The sequence below is a fragment of the Pseudonaja textilis genome, chromosome 6 (genome assembly GCF_049901715.1).
Source record: "Pseudonaja textilis isolate UNSWEBS1 chromosome 6, rPseTex1.2, whole genome shotgun sequence".
Lineage (NCBI taxonomy): Eukaryota > Metazoa > Chordata > Lepidosauria > Squamata > Elapidae > Pseudonaja > Pseudonaja textilis.
Window position 1 is genome coordinate 51,078,420 of NC_141995.1, and position 18,857 is coordinate 51,097,276.

The 18,857-nt window shown below is 38.4% G+C and overlaps 1 protein-coding gene across 3 annotated transcripts in view; it reads left to right on the plus strand.

Annotated features, from left to right (window-relative positions):
- Positions 1 to 5,639: 5,639 nt before the first annotated feature.
- The window catches only part of LOC148125478 (uncharacterized), a 39,415-nt gene continuing 26,197 nt past the window's right edge, over positions 5,640 to 18,857 (plus strand). For 2 of the 3 annotated variants that reach the window (XR_015744164.1, XM_087936583.1), the window contains exons 1-2: positions 5,640 to 6,341; positions 8,753 to 8,924. Coding sequence is in view for 2 of the 3 variants with exons in the window: in XM_087936583.1 (XP_087792709.1) it covers positions 8,870 to 8,924 (55 nt within the window). In the remaining variant the exon portion in view is untranslated. Of the gene's footprint in view, positions 6,342 to 7,960; positions 8,925 to 18,857 lie in introns of those variants that run through there. The other variant, XM_087936584.1, reaches the window with a different exon arrangement.

Sequence of the window (18,857 nt, forward strand, 5' to 3'; positions counted from 1 at the left end):
GACGGGCACAGGGTAGGCGCTAACTTGTAAATATTTATTGATTGTTGTCTTGTAGTCCGAGCAAATTCTCAGGCTACCATCTTTTTGAGGGTGTGACAATGGGCGTCTCCCACTTGGCGAAATCTGTTGGCTCAATGCCCCTTGTTTTAGTAGCTTATCCAATTCAGCGTCTAGTTTTGGTCGAATAGCAAATGGAACTCTACGTGGTTTTAATCTGATTGGGACTGCCTGGGGTCAACGGTGAACGAGATGGGGGTTCCATTATAACACCCCAGCTCCTCACTGAACACATCTGCGTAGTCAGCGAATAAGGAGTCAGTGTCTGAGGTTGAGACAGCATGGACTCCTGTTAACCCTAGGCCGAGGTGGGGAAACCAATCGAGCCCCAATAAGGTGGGTAGATTGCCGTTAACTACCACTAGAGGTAGGTGGCCTTTAAAAGCTCTAAAACTGCCAAAGAACTTGCCTCTGCCGATCACGGGAATGGCCTTCCCTGGTAGTCCTTCAGACCGAACTGGCATCTCTGAAGCCGGGTAGTAGATAGGCTGGGGTGGAGTCTCTTGAGGGTGTTCCACGAGATTATTGAGAGCGCTGACCCTGTGTCAACCTCCATGTGGCACGGTTTACCTTCTAGGGAAACGGAGAGAGAAATTTTACTAACAGTGTGGCAAGTACGCCTGGCAAGGCGGTGCGTGCGACAGTTTAATACTTGCCTCTGTGGTCCCGAGTGCGAGGACGGGGTCTGTGTGCAGCGCTTTGGGGGCTTGGCAGACTCTCGCAATGTGCCCCTCTTATGGCAGTTGTTGCAAACGGCTCCTTTAAACTTGCAGGTGGCCCTTTGATGTGATCCCCACAGGCTAGGCACAGAGTGATGTGCTTGGGTGGACCGGTGTATTCTTGTTTGGCCCCTACCTGCGACCGTCTGTCATTGGTGAGGCGATGGACATCGTTCTCATCGTTGTGGGCTTCCTCCGCTTCCACCTCTTCGGAATGGACTGGGAACGCTGCTAGCTTGGCGCTTGGGCCCTGAATTTCGGTGGCTGAGTTCATTGCTAGCTCGGCTGCTAGGGCCTCCTCTACGCTTGCGCGAGGTTGAGGTCTTTTTTAGCTAGCAGTCGCCTCTGTAGGTTGAGATCCTTGACCCCACAAACTAATTGATCGAGGAGCATGTCCTCCAGGTATGTTCCAAACCCGCAGTGCAGGGCTGCTGTTCTGAGGGCGGCCATATATTGGTTGATGGTCTCCTTACTTGATTGCTTCCTCATTCGGAACGTGAACCTCCTGGCGATTTGTGAAGGCCTGGGAGCATAGTGGTTTGTGAGGATCTCAAGCAACTCGGACCACGGAACGTTTTTCAATTCTCTCGGCGCCACGAGTGCTGCAGCGGTATCGTAAACGGTGGCTCCGCAGTAGATTAGGAAATAGGATTTTTTCCGATGCTCTCCCGCATCCGCCAGGCCGACCGCATCGATGTAATGATTGAAACGGTTCTTATACGATTCCCACTTCTCTTCGTCTGGTTTAAACGCCGGGAATACTGGATTGGAACTCATGGTGCTGGAACGGCTGGGCTACCTGCGAAAAAATCTCTCTGGGACTACGAACGCTTGTGAGTTACTAGTGATATCAGCTCTGGAGAGGTTTTTTGCTACCCTCTCTTTCTCTCTCTCTGGGTTACCACGTTGGCTGCTAGCCGTTGGAGGTGTCTTGATTCGCGCCAAAAAAAGTGGGCGTTAGTGACTCTCTACAGCGCTGTGCTGTGATTCCTACTGGCTCGAAATTCAAATGACACCCGTTTGAATTTCGCGCCAAATGTAGAGCGGCTGCGCTCGCAGCGCTTCACTTTCCCCGTAGCGGGCTAACAAGCGCTACAGACGCTTCTAACTATTTGACTCAGACCGCTTTCTCTGGCTGCGGATCTGTGTTTGCTCTTTTTGATCGCTCGTTTCGTTAGCTGACCGCTCCCTCTGGCTGCGGATCAGCGTTTCCCTTGTCGCCAGCCGATCGCTCTCTCTGGGCTGTAGATCGGTGGCTAGTGACTCAGCGGTTGCAAGGTGCTTCTGGTAGCCATCCCACCTTCGTCGCCAGTGTTTTGTTTGAGCAATGAGAGGCTGAACCAGAGCATGAGTGCAACAATACTTTATTTTACAATAAAGGGCTGACCGTGCTTGCCAAGCCTGGAACTGGCTCGCAGCAATCAGCAACCAGTTGGACCCCGCAGCCTGCTTTTATAGCTGGCTGCTGGGGAGAGCCAACCAATGGGAATGGGGGAAATAACGCCCACGTAAAGTGAGTGGACCTGAGTGAGAACTCCTTGAGTCCTCAGGACATAACAGTATAAGATTCTATTTTTCATGCAAGCTCTTTCATATTCTGAAAATGTTATATGATCGAAGGCAATCAAAGGTATTAGTCTATGATTCTCCAACCTAGATAATGGGAAACCTGAACTCCGAAAGTCCAACATTTGTGAATCAGGAACAAGCTAAGATATTGAGGTTGAGATCATGAAGTGAGCTAGATGATCATTCCATAGCTGTAATGTATTTATATATTAAAAAACCAACCATTTTAATAAGATGATCACAGGCTGAGCTTTTAAAATAAATATAACCAACTTTTCGCTGCACTATTATGAATTCTCCATGTTTGAAATAGTTATGTGATGGCCTACCTACCGCTTTTCCTAAGATTGATCTGCTTTTCTTGGACATTCCAGATAATCCATGAGAAGTATCAATGTTATGAAATCCAGTTTCTTACGTCCAGTATTATTAGTTGAAGAAGAAAAGGATAATGTAGCCTAAAGGGCTTATTAATTTTCAGATAGCTACCCATGGAACAGGACAGTATGGAGGAAGTGTTCACAAGAGGGTAGATTTTACACTTCAATTGACAACCCAAGGATTTGCTGATACAGTTCTACTATATAGGAATTACTGGATAATCATTGAGTCTGTCATTGTATGTTGTACATTGTACATTGTATGTCTTTCTGGTTTGGCACAGCAACCAAACAGGATAGAGACAGACTCCAATGGATAGTTAGGACTGCAGAAAAAACAATTGCAGATAATAAAATCTAGGAAACAAGGGAGGGAACTGTAAACTTAAAGAGTGAGATAGAACAGACCACACAACAAATAGAACAAGGAAAAAAGAAGGAGGAGACTATAAAGTTGGGTGAAATAAAGTGGGGAGAATATGAATTAGGAGGTAGAAAAATGGAAAAGAATAAATCGAAAGATATTTTTTGGAAAGAAAGAGATATGATTCGGCAGACTCATGGGTGGACTGGCAGGAAAAAATAGTGTGGATGGAAATGATGGTTGGGTTGAATATGAAAGATGTAGATAAGGACCCAAGGGAGGGGTATGGGAAACAAGTCAAAAAGGGAAGAAGTGAAACTTCCAAGAGAATGAGAGATGATGGATAGAAAGGATTCTTCTTTTTTTTAAAAAAAAAAAAAAAACTAGATTTGCTGTACTAAAAAATAGAATAGATTAAAAAAATTAGGAATAGGGGGAATATTGTTATACATATTTTACATAACACATCCAAAGTAGAATGTTAGAGGTTAAGATCAGATTTTGAAGAAGGATGTAATCAGGTATGCTAAAAAATAATGCTATTACTATTAGAAGGATGTAGCAAATATTGAATAATTGAAAAATGAAGGATTATGTGCTGATATAGATATGTATAATAACATTAAAGTAAGTCTGATTAATGTAGTAATTTTTATTTGTACCAATATTACTTTTGTATCAAAATGAATGACATTCAGATGCCACACTGTCCATGAAATGATATTGGTGTATGTTTAAATTTTTTTTAAAAAAACTTTACATTTAAAAAAAGAAAATAAAAATCAGTTGCAACCCATCTTTCTTCCACTAAGGATCTGTACATTACATGAGTCAGAAACAGAGCTGAGAAAATATCTACAACCCTTCGCATTCTGGATATAAACTGTTTCAACTTCTCCCTTCAGGATCCCGCTATACGGCATTGCATGCCAAAACAAGTAGACAATGAGACAGTTTTCCTCCCATGCTGTCACTGTGCTGAACACCTAATTCCTATGGCACTGTCTTATGTCTAAGTATATTTACCCATGTAGTATAGCTGTATTACTATTATCCTTTTCATCTTCTCATCTTTCTCATTTTCTCATCCCTTGTCATTTGTATTGAATGATTTGTGATTGTACCTTATGATTTATCATCTTATCACTTACCACTTAGTGGTTTTGCACGTACACTGAGATCTTATGCACTGGAGACAAATTCCTTATGGGTCCAATCACACTTGGCTCATAAAGAATATTCTTATTCCTATCATTTGGTAATAACTGTCATGGAACAGAGGTGTTTTAATTGAAGTGCTCTTTCTTGTTCTCTTTCACAACAGTTGATATGGGGGAAGAGTCAGGCAAACCTATTTAAAAAGATAAATAATTCAGAGAATCTCAGGTGCAAATTAGAATTTTTTTATAGATTACTTTTCAATACTTAAACTAAACCAATAATTTGTCTGGCTGTAGTTAAGGAAGCTAAAGCAGAACTATTTATGAGGCCACTTACTAGAACAGGCAAACCGGGGCTACTGTAGCCAACTGTTTATCAGAGATGGATGAATCATCAAACTCTCATCCATTTGAATTACCCCTATATTCAATCATCCCACTATTTTGCCCTATTGCTGCAATTATCTATGAATATCCTTGCATCTTTCATAGAACTTTTCATTCTTCTCTGATTTTCCTAATACATGCATTTAAGTATGAAGCTTTCCCAAAGAGAGAAAAACAGAGAATATATAAAAATGTTAAGCAGGGAATTATAGCACAAAAGTCAGAGCTATGTGAAAACCAAATAATTGATTATAATTAATATTTTAACATTAATATAAATTTATTAATATCCATCATAATAAATAATAAAGGATGAAACTTAAATAAAACAATACAGAAAGCTAATGCAAGCTAAAAAAAAATGTGGAAGAATTTAAAAAAAGAGTAGAAGTTTCAGGAAAAAAGGTAAAATAAAGAATTAAAGAAACACAAAAAATAAGAATACAGTAAAGGAATATAAATAGACACACACATTACATGTACCATACACACACACACACACACACACACACATATATATGTGTGTGTGTGTGTGTGTGTGTGTGTGTGTGTGTTTTTAAAGTTTTCGGGTACTTACATCTATGGTATTCAGCTTTGTTTGGATATTTTCCCGTCCATTATAGTTGTGCTTTTAAAGTTGTAGCAATGTTCGCAGAATCTCATCTGCCATCATCAGGCTTCTGTATGATGGCAGATGAGATTCTGCTGAAACGTCGCTACAACTTTAAAAGCACAACTACAATGACGTGGAAAATACCTGAACAAAGCTGAATGCCATACGTCGCGCGTACGTCGTACATACATACATACATACATACATACATACATATATATATATATATATATATATATATATATATATATACACACACACACACACACACACACAATATACACACACACACATATACACACACATTTATATATGTGTGTGTGTGTGTGTGTGTGTGTAGTACATTTCTGTTAACATATTAATATTTACTTCTGATTCAACTTTTGCATTTTCAATAATATCCTTCAATACGTCTAATGTTAGAATATTTTGTTCCATTCTGCAAAATTGTATGCTGAATTTATGTGTTCTCCTTTAATTATAAATATATTCTTATAATGTCCAATTTTAAAAACATTATCTTATTATACTTTTTAAAAATAAGTTCAAAACTAAAGCATTTTTCAGGAAATGGGTAAGAAATGGACTTAATTCATCTGTAGCTTTCCAATTTAAACCTTTAATCACCTTTTTGCTGTATTTTTTAAAATTAGTTCTTAAACCTGAAGTTATTTTTTTCTTTCTTTAAAGATTGAAGGGAAACTTACCCAGTGTTGTCAAACCTGTCAACACAAATGTTGAAAAGATGTTAACAAGCAATTTTTGAAAGTTACAGACTTACTATCTTTTCTAAGGCCTCAATTGTTGTTTGAGCAAGATGGTTATTCTGTTATGTCTTAGACTCTAAACTTATCAGAGACTTCTATTTGCACCAGCTCTCTGGAGCACTTGTGAGTCATCTCAGGTCCTCTCCTTGTCCAGAGAGGTTTGAAGAGCTGGTCCACTTGCCAAATGGGATGCAGTGGCTCAGTGGCTAAGATGTTCAGCTTGTTGATCAGAAAGCTTGGCAGTTCAGCGGTTCGAATCCCTAGTGCAGTGTAACAGAGTTGAGCTCCCATCTGCCAAGCTAGCAGTTTGAAAGCATGTAAAAATGTAAGTAGAAAAATAGAGACCACTTTGGTGGAAAGGTAACAGCATTCCATGCGCCTTCGGCATTTAGTCATGCCGGCCACATGACCACAGAGACATCTTCGGACAGTGCTAGCTCTTCGGTTTTGTAATGGAGATGAACACCACCACCCTAGACCCAGAAATGACTAGCATGTATGTGCAAGGAGAACTTCTACCTTTAGTTTACTAGCCCTTTTTTTTTTTTCCTTTGCCAAAGTCTTCATTTCTGTTTTTCATGGAGCATTCTTCAGTCCATTATTTTTCCTCCAGAAAGACATTAAAAATTAATTATATTCTAATATGCATATTGCTCCAGAAAATATAATCAAGTTCAATATATTTGATTTTTTGCTTTCTTTTTGCTTTATTCCTTTATTTTTTCTTCCTTATTTTATTTTAATTTGGATTTAGTTTTCAACTTTGTTTTTATAAAAAGTTTCCATAAAATTATATTAAAAAAAAAAAAAGATTGGAAGGCAGGAATTCTTAAAATGAGATTCAGAATGAGAGTTACGGCAGAAGAGGGGATGGCCGCCAAATCAATTTAAGACAAAGCAAGCTATCTTCTGAATCACAAAATCAGAAGCCAAACTTAATATTGAGAGTCTTACTATACAAGGTAAAAGAATATTACTATTTCTTTCACTTCAAAGAATATCCATGCTAATATTCCCTGGTACTCTATCACTATCACATCACCCCAAATCTTTATCACTCTTCTAATATCTATTTACATGTTTTCTTATGAACAAACTTCAAAACTGATATTTAGATAAAAAATACATTTGGGTACACGGAAATGAAAAAAAAGCGAATAATGTAATACTAAAGAGTAAGCATAAACTACACAGGTATTCATAACTGCTGTTAAGAGTTCAGAAGTCACTTTTTATAGCTTTTTTATCTCATTCCTTGTCTTTTTTCTTTTCCTTTATTTTTTTCCTTCCTTTTTTCTTTAAATTTCTAATTTTACTTTGTAAAAAAAGTTTGCTAATTAAAACTAACTTAAAAAGGGGAAAATACACAAAAATTCATATACTTCTATACCACGTGTATTTCTAACATGTGATGAACACTACTGATTGTCTGCATTAGCATGGCAATTTAAATTTGTCTCTCTAATTATCCATGTTCCCATCAATTTTAATTATCTTTTTAAATCCTATTGATTTTGAAAGAGGAAATTGAAATATATCCTTTGCTTTCTAAGTGATTATGATTAATAAACTCAAACTTGCGTAAATTGCATTTGTTCACAAGCCATGTTTGCAAGGTTTAAAAAGATGAAGAGAAGAATGTCAAACCAGTGATGGAGATGACTTCCTTCAGAAAATAGAAGGTCACCCATAATGAGAACAACAACAACAGCAACAACAAGATGCACACACAGAGAGATAGACACAAAAAACCAAAAACCTACTGTCAAATTCTTCCAGATCTTTATTTTCTTATATAATCCACAAAATAAATCATTGCTAGTCAAGTCTAGCCAGATATGGGATATCTGGTAGCGTACCAATCTTTAGAGAACTAAATAAAATTAGGGTAGATAAAGGAAAAGGAAGGAAAGGAAAAGTAAGGAAAGGAAAAAGGAAAAGAAAGGAAAGGAGGGAGAAAGGTAGGTAGGAAGGAAGGAAATCGAATTCACATGAACTTTAAGATGAAGAAGAAGAAGAAGAAATCAAAATCAGGATTTATCTACATGAGGAGAATTTGTGATGGGCATGATAGTATTTACATCTTCATTTCCACAGAAGAGCATGACTGAATAAGGTAGGAAAGTAATAGGGAGATTTACTTAGACAATAACTACCTGCTAAGCCAGCTGGTGCAGTCTTTCAGGAAGGAATAAATGGGTCAACATATTCCTTCATCAGCATTTTTCTTTTCTAGCCAAACCACCTGCCTTTCTGAAAGACAACATGTAGCCCCATTGGAACCAAATTACATTATTAAAGAGACAGATTTCTAAATATGTGGACTATCTAGACTCTCCTCACCCCACCCTTAGAAAGCAACTATACCTTGTCACGAGGAAGTCCTTCTCTTGATAAATGTGTTTCAAGCAAAAGTACGGTCCTTTTAGCTGTCATGAAAATGTGTGCAGTATATTGGAGTTTAATTGCTGGACAATGTGACATTCTATTAATCCTCTAAGATGATGTGTTAATAAATTCTGTATGGGCTTCAGCTTTATCCTCCCCTTCCTTCTCTTTGAACTCTTCAACAATACGAACAGGTTGACTGTGTCGAAGATTACTTTTGAAATATTTGTATCAAATTTCATAGCTGGAGTCCTCCTCCCCTCCAACAATCTTCTTGGTACAATGTCTGGCCTTTAGATAAGAAGCTCTATTCCAGCTGCTTTGTTTTGTGTTTGCTTTTAAATCTAGACAAACAGCAACTTGTTATCGGAAGAAATATCCATCTGGTTCGGTTCCAAGCTGAGAGGAAGACACTGGAAATAAAATGAAGGCTGGAGGCTGATCAAAAAGAAGGTCCATTTATTGATGAAAAGAGGACCACATGAGTTCTGGGCAGCTGACAAAATGGAGTTGAGAGTGGGTGAGTTTTTATACCTTCTTTGGGCTTTGTATTTGTGCTTCCTGTTCTTCTGCAAGAACACGTCCTTTAATATTTTATTGGCTGTTGTCAGATTCGTAAGGAATCGTGAAGGGGTCATGTAGGGGTCATAGCTGGCTCTATAGGCAAAAGAGATGCAAATCCTAGGTGTTCATCTGAGCTAACTTGCTTGAAGTTTGGACTGCTCTGAGGGTGGTGCAATGAAGGGCTTTTGTTCTAAAAGAGTGTTGGATAGTTCCTATTGTAGCTTAAGGGCTTTCGTCCTGTGTTGGATCTTGGCTGAGGGGCTGCTTCTAATGCTACCATTCTGCCTTTGTTTCAAAATATCCTGTCTTGAATGGATTACCAAATCTGCATTTCTAAAAGCTGGCCTCCTCAGTTTCTGCTCGGGGACCACGGAGACTGGGGCTTCTAAAAAACACCTCTCCATTTCTCATTTAGGAAAATATAATATTTTGCCTTTTTAACATCTCTCAAAATATTTCATTTTTTCTGGGGTGTACTTTTAAAGGTATGAAATATGGAGGGAAAAGTATACTTATGTAGTTAGTTGACTTGTCCATCCTGTGTTGGACTTAATCACCACCATTTTCAAACCACCAGATGCAAAATCTTATTAGCTAGGAAACTATAGGATTAAAGTCCAACTGATATGCAGGATATATAGAATAGATGATAGATAGGTAATAGAAAAAAGATAGATAGATAGGTCGGTAGATAGATAGATAGATAGATAGATAGATAGATGTCGGTAGCTTGCTAGCTAGGTAGATAGGTAAATAGGTAGGGGATAGGTAGATAGATAGAAAGATAGATAGATAGATTGATAGATAGAGATGCACTTAACAGATAATGTTGTAAAAGAAAAGAATACAGAGAGAGAGGGGAAAGATTTATCTTCACTAGGGTTAATAGCTTAACAGATAATCACAGTTGGAAGGGACCTTTATAGGTCATCTAGTCCAACCCCCCGCCCAAGTGGGAGACCCTACACCATTTCTGACAACTGGTAGTCCAATCTCTTCTTGAAAGTCTCAAGTGATGATGCTCCCACAACTTCCGAGGGCAAGCTGTTCCATTGGTTGATTGTTCTCACTTCATCTCTCTTCATCTTGCTGTTCTGATAAGAGTTTTCATTTCATCCCAAATCATTGATGGCTAAAAAGAAAACATATAAGTGAAGGTGTTGCTTCATGGTCAACAAAATATGATTATTTCTGAATTATCAGCTGCATGACTGCACTCTGTACCCTCCAAATTGTCAAATTTATTGACACCCCCCCCCCACTTACATAGTTACAAAATGTAGATTTGCTTGATTCAGATCAGTGGTGGGATTCAAAATGTTTTACTACCAGTTCTGTGGTGTGGCTTGGTGGTGTGGCTTGGTGGGCGTGGCAGGGGAAGAATCCTGTAAAATCCCCATTTCCTCCCCACCCCACTAACCTGCTTTCCAGTTCCGTTCCCCTGAGGAGGGCAACAAAAGAAGACCCAGACAATCAGCTGGGACTCAATGGGAGTCAGGGAATAGATGGGGTTGGCAGGGCCAGTCAGAGGGGGTATTTGCCAGTTCTCTGAACTACTCAAAATTTCCACTATTGGTTCTCCAGAACTGGTCAGAACCTGCTGAATACCACCTCTGATTCAGATGATCTTAGTTCTACAGGAAGTTATACTCTTATATTTATGGATACTCAGGCACGCTATGTTTGATCTTAGGCAAAAGATTGAGAAGGATTTAATGGTAAATGGCTAGAAACTGATCTGGAATGATTGATAGATTTTAATCAGTTGCCATGATAGCAAAGCTACAGAAATAGTACAAAGGGCTGAAGGGTACAATGTATTTTTATTTCTTTCTTTCCAAAATGTGTTGCTTTCATGAAATAAGTCAAGCTTTCCAAATCTAAACAACAGTTAGTTGGGGATGAGGGGGCTGGGGTGCTAAGAGATTCCAAGCATAAACAAAGCCCATAGAAAACAATCAAAGTAATTAGAAACAGATGGGCTACGTAATATGCAGCCTCAGTTTGAATAGTAGCTAAAATACCATGTGAACATCTGAAAGTCAAAGCTATTCTCCCTGGACTGAGTTGTGAAGGGTTGGCTTGCAGTAAAAGCTCTTGATGTTCAGAAGGAGAGTTGAAGATCTAGGGTTTGTGAATTAATTAGCATATTCATGCAATGGAAAAGGTTACCTGTGGCATAATGTTGGCCGAATATTAATTTATTGAAGGGTTGTCCATGTTGTCAAAGAAGGAGAAGGAGATGGGGAATGGGAAAGAAGGAAGGAAGGAAGGAAGGAAGGAAGGAAGGAAGGAAGGAAGGAAGGAAGGAAGGAAGGAAGGAAGGAAGGAAGGAAGGAAGGAAGGAAAGAAAGAAAGGGGAGGAGGACGAGGAGCTCAAATCCAGAACTGGAAAACAAAACAGGGATAAAATGTAACTGCTTCTGGATATCTTTTTTCCAGGCTGATGTTTAAAAATCTTTACTGAGTAGATTATTTTTACATATGAATAAAGTTTTTTTTTTTATCTTGTGTGATGGTGCTGGGCCAGAATGACAAATTTGTGGAAGAAAATATGCTGCAACATATTCGGCAACATGACAACATTCAGCAGCTACCATCTTTGATAGCATAGCATTAAAGCAAATTTTAAAGGCCTGGAAGCTAAACCACACAACCCATGATAGCAGGAACTAGGTATGTCTAATCTAAGGAAGAGAAGAGGACATGATCAAGAGTTGTTTCAACACAAAGAGAGGAGAGGAGAGGAGAGGAGAGGAGAGGAGAGGAGAGAAGAGAAGAGAAGAGAAGAGAAGAGAAGAGAAGAGAAGAGAAGAGAAGAGAAGAGAAGAGAAGTCTTCTAGTCCAATGCTCTGCTTAAGGCAGGAAATCCTGTACCATTTCAAACAAATGTTTGTCCAATCTTTCTTAAAAACCTTCTGTGTTGGAGCACCTACAACTTCTGGAGGCAAGTTGTTACACTGGTTGATTGTCCTCCCTGTTAGGAAGTTTCTCCTTAGTTCTAGGTTGTTTCTCTCCTTGATTTGTTTCCATCCATTGTTTCTTTTTTTTTTAAACAAGTTTTATTGATTTTACAAACAAACAAACAAAACAAAACATCATTAAACATTAAAAACATAAAACCTCTTTCCATTGTAGATCTTTACAAGGCAGGTAACACATTGCTTTATATCACATACTTATAATTTATCCCATTTCCATATAAACACGTAAATTCCCTTTACCAAATTCCACATTGTTTCTCTTTAATCATTATTCAATCATATTTCCTTTCTAATTCATCTGCTATTCAATCATCACATTTATATTTTCCTCTGGCTTGTTTATAATTGTTCTCATCTAGTCTTCCTCCGAGATTTTATTATTTAATTCTTAATTAAACACACACACATAAGACGTAAACATAAAAACATAAAACTTTCTTTTAGAAAGTAACTTGGCCCCAGATTACCTCTTTTTGTATGGACTTCAATTGAATTCATGCTCTTCTTATATACCATTACCTATCTTGTTTACCATTCTATATCTATTATATAACTCCTCTCCACTTTTGCCTCATCTTAATTCTGTTTTATATATTTAATCGTGCTTTAAGGAAAAATATTTTTATATCTTTTGTCCATTTCTCCATTTACATCTGTCTCATTTCCAATATAAAAATGAATAGTTTCCCCATCCATTGTTTCTTGTCCTGCCTTCAGGTGCTTTGGAAAATAAGTGGACCCCTTCTTCTTTGTGGCAGCCCCTTAGATATTGGAACACTGCTATCATGTCATGGGAGCACCATCACTTGAGACTTTAAAGAAGAGATTGGACTCCCATCTGTCAGAAATGGTGTAGGGTCTCCAGCTTGGGCAGGGGGTTGGACTAGATGATCTACAAGGTCCCTTCCAACTCTGATTTTCTGTTATCTGTTATGTCACCTCTAGTCTTTCTTTTCATTAAACTAGACATACCCAGTTCCTGCAACCTTAGGGTTAAGGTTCATTATGTCATTAAAAAGCCCATCAGAAGTTTAACTGCAGATAAGAACTTTGATGCTCCCAAAGTAACTTTCCCAAAGTGATAAGGAACGGAAAGCCTTTAACAATGAAAACCACCAATGCACATATCATCTATAATATGCAGTTGGAGCAAGCTAAAAAGTAAAGGGCAAAAGGATCAGCTTGGATTAGATCGGATCCTTTTACACTTCATCCGTTGAAAGTAATCTTTTACACTCCAATGTGTAAGGCACATTTAGAAAAACCATCGTTATGGGTAGCTAGAGTTTTTGCCGTTAAGTTGACGGCATAGTTTTCCACAAGTACCCCTGTATAAGGTTACACAGAAACAAAATCCACATGGAGGCATGAGTGTGCGCACACACAGGGAGATACCCACCACTATAACTCTCTGGTTTGGCACAGCAACCAAACAGGACAGAGAAAAACTCCAATAAATAGTTAGGATTGCAGGTGGAAAAAAATAATTGCAACCAGCCTTCCTTCCTTAGAAGACCTGTATAGTTCAGGGGTCAGAAGGAGGACGGAGAAAATATCTGCAGGCCCCTCACATCCTGGACATAAAGTGTTTCATCTCCTCCCTTCAGAATGCCACACGGCACGCCAAAAAAGCTTGGCACAAAGACAACTTTTTCCCTCTCAGGCCATCCCTCTGCTGAACACCCAATTCACACATTACTGTTTTCTGTCTAAGTATATTTACCCATGCAGTAGGGCTGTGTTACTATTACACTTCTCATCTTCTCTGCTACCCTCTCTTATTGGTAACATATTATGATTTTAATTACTCTGTTGCTTTGCCTGTACACCGAGAGCTTCTGCACAGGAGACAAATTCCTTGTGTGTCTAATCACACTTGGGCAATAAAGACTATTCTGTTCCGTCCCACTCCATTTTTCTTTCCATTCTTCATTACATTATCCTATCCCAGGGGTAGGGAAACTTGGCTCTTCTACCACATATGGACTTCAATTCCCAGAATTCCTGAGAGAGCCAAAAAAAGGTTCCCCATCCCTGGCCTACTGGTTTTTCAGTTGAAGTCTATAAGTGATAGAAGAGGCAAGTTTCCCTACCCCGTCCTATCCTATCCTATCCTATCCTATCCCATTCTACCCCACCCCACCCCACACCATTCCATTCCATTCTTCATTTCATTCTTCTGTTCTGTTCTGTTCCATTCTTCTTTCTATTTTTCATGCCATTATCTTATCCCATGCCATGCCATGCCATGCCATGCCATTAATTCTTCATTCCATTCCATTCTTCATTCCAATTATTCTGTTCTGCTCCATTCTGCTTTCCATTCTTCATTCCATTATTCCATTCCATTCATTCCATTCCATTCTTCATTCCAATTGTTCTGTTCTGTTCTGTTCTGTTCCATTCTTCATTCCATTCTTTCATACCATTCCATTCTTCATTCCATTATTCCATTCCATTCTTCATTCCATTCCCTTCTTCATTCCAATTGTTCTGTTCTGTTCTGTTCTGTTCCATTCTTCATTCCATTCTTTCATACCATTCCATTCTTCATTCCATTATTTTGTTCTGTTCTGTTCCATTCCATTTTTCTTTCCATTCTTCATTCCATTTTCCCATTCCATTCCATTATTCTGTTCTGTTCTTCTGTTCTGTTCCATTCCATTTTTCTTTTCATTCTTCATTCCATTATTCCATTCCATTCTTCATTCCATTCCATTCTTCATTCCAATTGTTCTGTTCTGTTCCATTCTTCGTTCCATTCTTCCATTCCATTCCATTCCATTCTTCATTCTGTTATTCTGTTCTGTTCTGTTCCATTCTTCTTTCCATTCTTCACTCCATTCTCCCATTTCTTTCCACAGGGAATATAAAATGGAACTTATTCTAAATAAAGGTTAGCTATACGGGATAAAATAATGTATTATGTGGTTCAGAACATCTGTATCTTTGTTTTTGTCTTGGTCTTAGAATAAGTCGCAGGATATGAATAAGTTATTGGGGTTATGTAGCTGCTTGGATGACAGCCAAAATGTGGTACATACACTAAGGATTCAAATTTAAAAAAAGGATATTAAGACAGCTTGGCTGCAGCACAGATGCTTAATGAAACCTTTGTTTCTGTTTTTAGGAAGGATTAGAGCATTAAAGAGCAGTGTGGTTAATCTAAATGAGAATCAGTTTTTACTTAAAAGGAGCAGGTGGGAATTATTTTCGCATGGCTGGTAATAAAAAACAGATATAAAACATGGAGCCAATAATATGTGAGATCTTCCTCCTCCTCCTCCTCCTCCTCCTCCTCCTCCTCCTCCTCCTCCTCCTCCTCCTCCTCCTCCTCCTCCTCCTCCTCCATGAGAATCCAAATGTATCTATAAATTTCATTTCTTCTGCTAAATTCATCTCACTAATTCAAATTGTGCTTCCTCCTCATCTTCCTCCTCTTTCTCTCCCTTCTTCCCCAACCCCTTCCCCTTCTTCTCCCTCCTCCTTTCTCTCTCTCTCTCTCTCTTTGTTTCTTTCCTTCCCATTTACTTCAAAAATAACTTGATGACTTGCATCATCAGAAGATATAATAAAACAGTTAAAAAAGAACAAAAGATAACCACCTGGACTTTAAAAAAAATAAACAACTGAAGCAATGAAAAGCATGGCAGGGGTTCCATGGCACAACCAAGTTCCAAATCTTCAGGACCTTCCAGAGAGTGGGCTTCAGACAGGTACGCTGTTTCAAATACTCTTTCCAGATTTTTGTTAATCAGCTGTGAAGATTAACAAAATCTGTCACGCCAAAGATACAGGGCAAACTGAAATTGCCAGGGGACATTTTCTCTCTTAACAGATGAATACAGATTTCTTTCCCTGGACTTTTCAAACTAGTCAGTGCCTTATTATTCTTTCAGGAAACAACAGAGAAGTTTCCAACTTGAAAAGTTTCTAGCACAATTGGAACCACACAAGGTGTTTTAAAAATTAACACAAGATAGAAGAAATCTCTTTGCCACCGTACCAAGTCTAGAAAGTAGTTATCTCTACTGTGGATGCCTTTCAAATTTATCGTTCCAGGAATCTGCTGTTTGAAAAAAAATTGAATTTTCATCAAAGAAGATTCCTCCAACAGAATTATGTTTAAAAATCGCTGTAGAATAGTTGATCCATACTACTGAGTCATAGCATATAGTCCAGGTGTGGGCAATTAATTTCCGCCCAAATTTTACATGAGAAACTGGGACTGTTGTGGAGGGTCGAACCAGTAGGATCACATGCACGCAGATACATAAACTGGAAAATAAATAAAAAATAGCAATTGTCTTCAAAAATAAAAATAATTTATGTAGACTGTTGAAGACAGCCAAAGTGATTGATTTGGCCTTAGGGGCTGCAAACTGCTAAGGTTTGACATAGACATTAGATGTCATTCATAGAGCAAATTCTGATAGCTGACATAAAAAAGCTTAAAGTATACAGGTCCTCCTCCTCCTCTCCTCCTCCTCCTCATCCTCGTCCTCCTCCTCGTCCTCCTCGTCCTCCTCTTCCTCCTTATTGTGCAAAGCAACAACCACATCAGTTTTGAGGTCAGACCTGTGGTTGCTGGTGAAAGATAGATAGATCAGGCTAAATCTTAAAAGATTTTATGTTAAAAGATTTTATCAATAGTTGCCTTCTATCAAGTGTGCAATCAACATTTATGGTCATTTGCAATTTTTTCATTACATAGAATGCCGTGATTGATGGATAAGCCTGTAATACCTGGGATATAGTATTTCTGTCTGATGTTTCTGTCAGTCTGTCATGCCATTTTTGGTTTAAAACTTCATCAAATTTACATTGTTTAATGCATGCCTTCCTTCCAAATCTATCCTTTTCTTGAGTAATTTATTAAGGCAGAGAATATGAAATCTTAGCAATATCCAAACATTTCCTTTCCAGAGAGTTGAAAAGTGTGCAGACATTAGAGTGAAAAGTCTCTTTATTATCCCAAGGACAAAATGTGCAAGATGCAAATTTAATGAAATTCTTAATTGTTGGTCCCACAGTCAGCCAGATGTTTAGATTGAATTTGGCATTCTTCTCCATATATCGAGTTCTTCCTAAGGACCTGGGATAAGCAGATGTTGTTGTTTGATGGTGTTCAAGGTATCATCTTAGGATGTTAGCATACCTTTGTAAACTATTGTGCAGTCATTTGCCCTAAGAAGACTGAAAATATAACCACAGCTATCTTGAATAAGATAAGCTGACCTCAGTCCTCCATTAAAAGCATTTGTCAAACCATTTGAAATGAATTTAACTCCAGTCTTGGAAGTAAATCTTCCTGCACTAGAATCTCTCTTTCTCTTTCTCTTTCTCCGTCTCCATCTCCATCTCCTTCTCCCCATATCCCTTTCTCCCTCTCTCTTTCTCGCTATTCTATCTATCTATCATCTATCTATCTATCTATCTATCTATCTATCTATCTATCTATCTATCTATCTATCTATCTATCCATCTATCTAATCTGTCATCTATCTATCATCTCCATCTTCTCTACAACTATATCTATCAAGGGGTGGGATTCAATTTTTTTAACAACTGGTTCTTTGGCCATGGCTTAGTTGGTGGGTGTGGCTTGGTGGTCATGTGACTGGGTGGGTGTGGCTTGGTGGTTATATTATTGGCTGGGAATGGCCAACTCAATATCACTCACATTGAGGCACACTTCTCCTCTCATGACTGTGGGGATGCTGTACCAGTCATAAGTATGAAAAATGGTCATGTCACTTTTTTCAGTGCCATTGTAACTTTGAATGGTCACTCCACACAAGCAAAGTACCAACAAAGGAGGGGAAAAAATCTCCAGAGACATTCCTGAGACAGGAAGTCTAGTCCTGCCAAGAATGTAATAAGGGTTAATGGAGAGGCAGTTTCTGTAAGCAACCCCAGAATGTTTCCTTCTTGCCTTCCTTACAGGATTAGTCCAGTAATTTCTTCTAACAGCTAGTTCTCCGAACTGCTAAGAATGTTAACAACTGGTTGTAGAAAATAGGTGCGAACTGGTAGAATCCCACCCCTGTATCTATATCTATTTATATCTATTTATCTATCTATCTATCTATCTATCTATCTATCTATCTATCTATCTATCTATCTATCTATCTATCATCTATCTATTTGTCTGTCATCTATCAGTTTAATTCATTAGTTTCATTAAGCTTATTAAGATTCATGCAAATACAGATTTCCATTTTTTTCCTTTGTTCTTCAGACATTCAGCATACACCATGGTATAATTTCTTTGATCCCCTTAATTACAGCAAGCTCTTATATCCTTTCCACTCTGGCAAATACAGTGAGAGTATTCTTATGGGATCAGTTAACCAGTCCATTTAAGTTGCTCCTTGATGTCTAAGAATATTACTCAGTCCATAGCCTTTAGTCATATACACAGCAGTTTCATAGTGATATTCTTTATAATTTGTAGATGTTTTAAGTAGCCTGGTGGTCTAATAAACCTCCTTTCTTTTGTAGCTTAGAAAGTTAGCAGAGGCTTCCACAAAAATAACAGTGGCTTTGTATCATAATCTATGGAATGTTGTAATTGTCATTCACTGCCAAACTGGTTCTCCGTATAGGTTCAGGGCTTGCTCAAAATGGAGGATAAGCAAAATCCCACCCCTGACTTGTGAATTTGTGTGTGCTGTGAATTTGTGTGTGTGATATGCAATAGCAAAGAGATCTGTTTTAAAACATTTTTTTTTTGCACTCAAGCTTCACAATCCTTCTAATATGCTGGATTTTTAAAGAGTACACAGGGGTTTCTGCTTTTTCTTCCCAAGCTGCATGATCTTGAAATCTTTGGGCTTTTTACTGGGGTTTCTTTTGTTCATCTTACTTAGCTGCAGAAGTGAAGTCTGTCTTGGCAAAAGGCT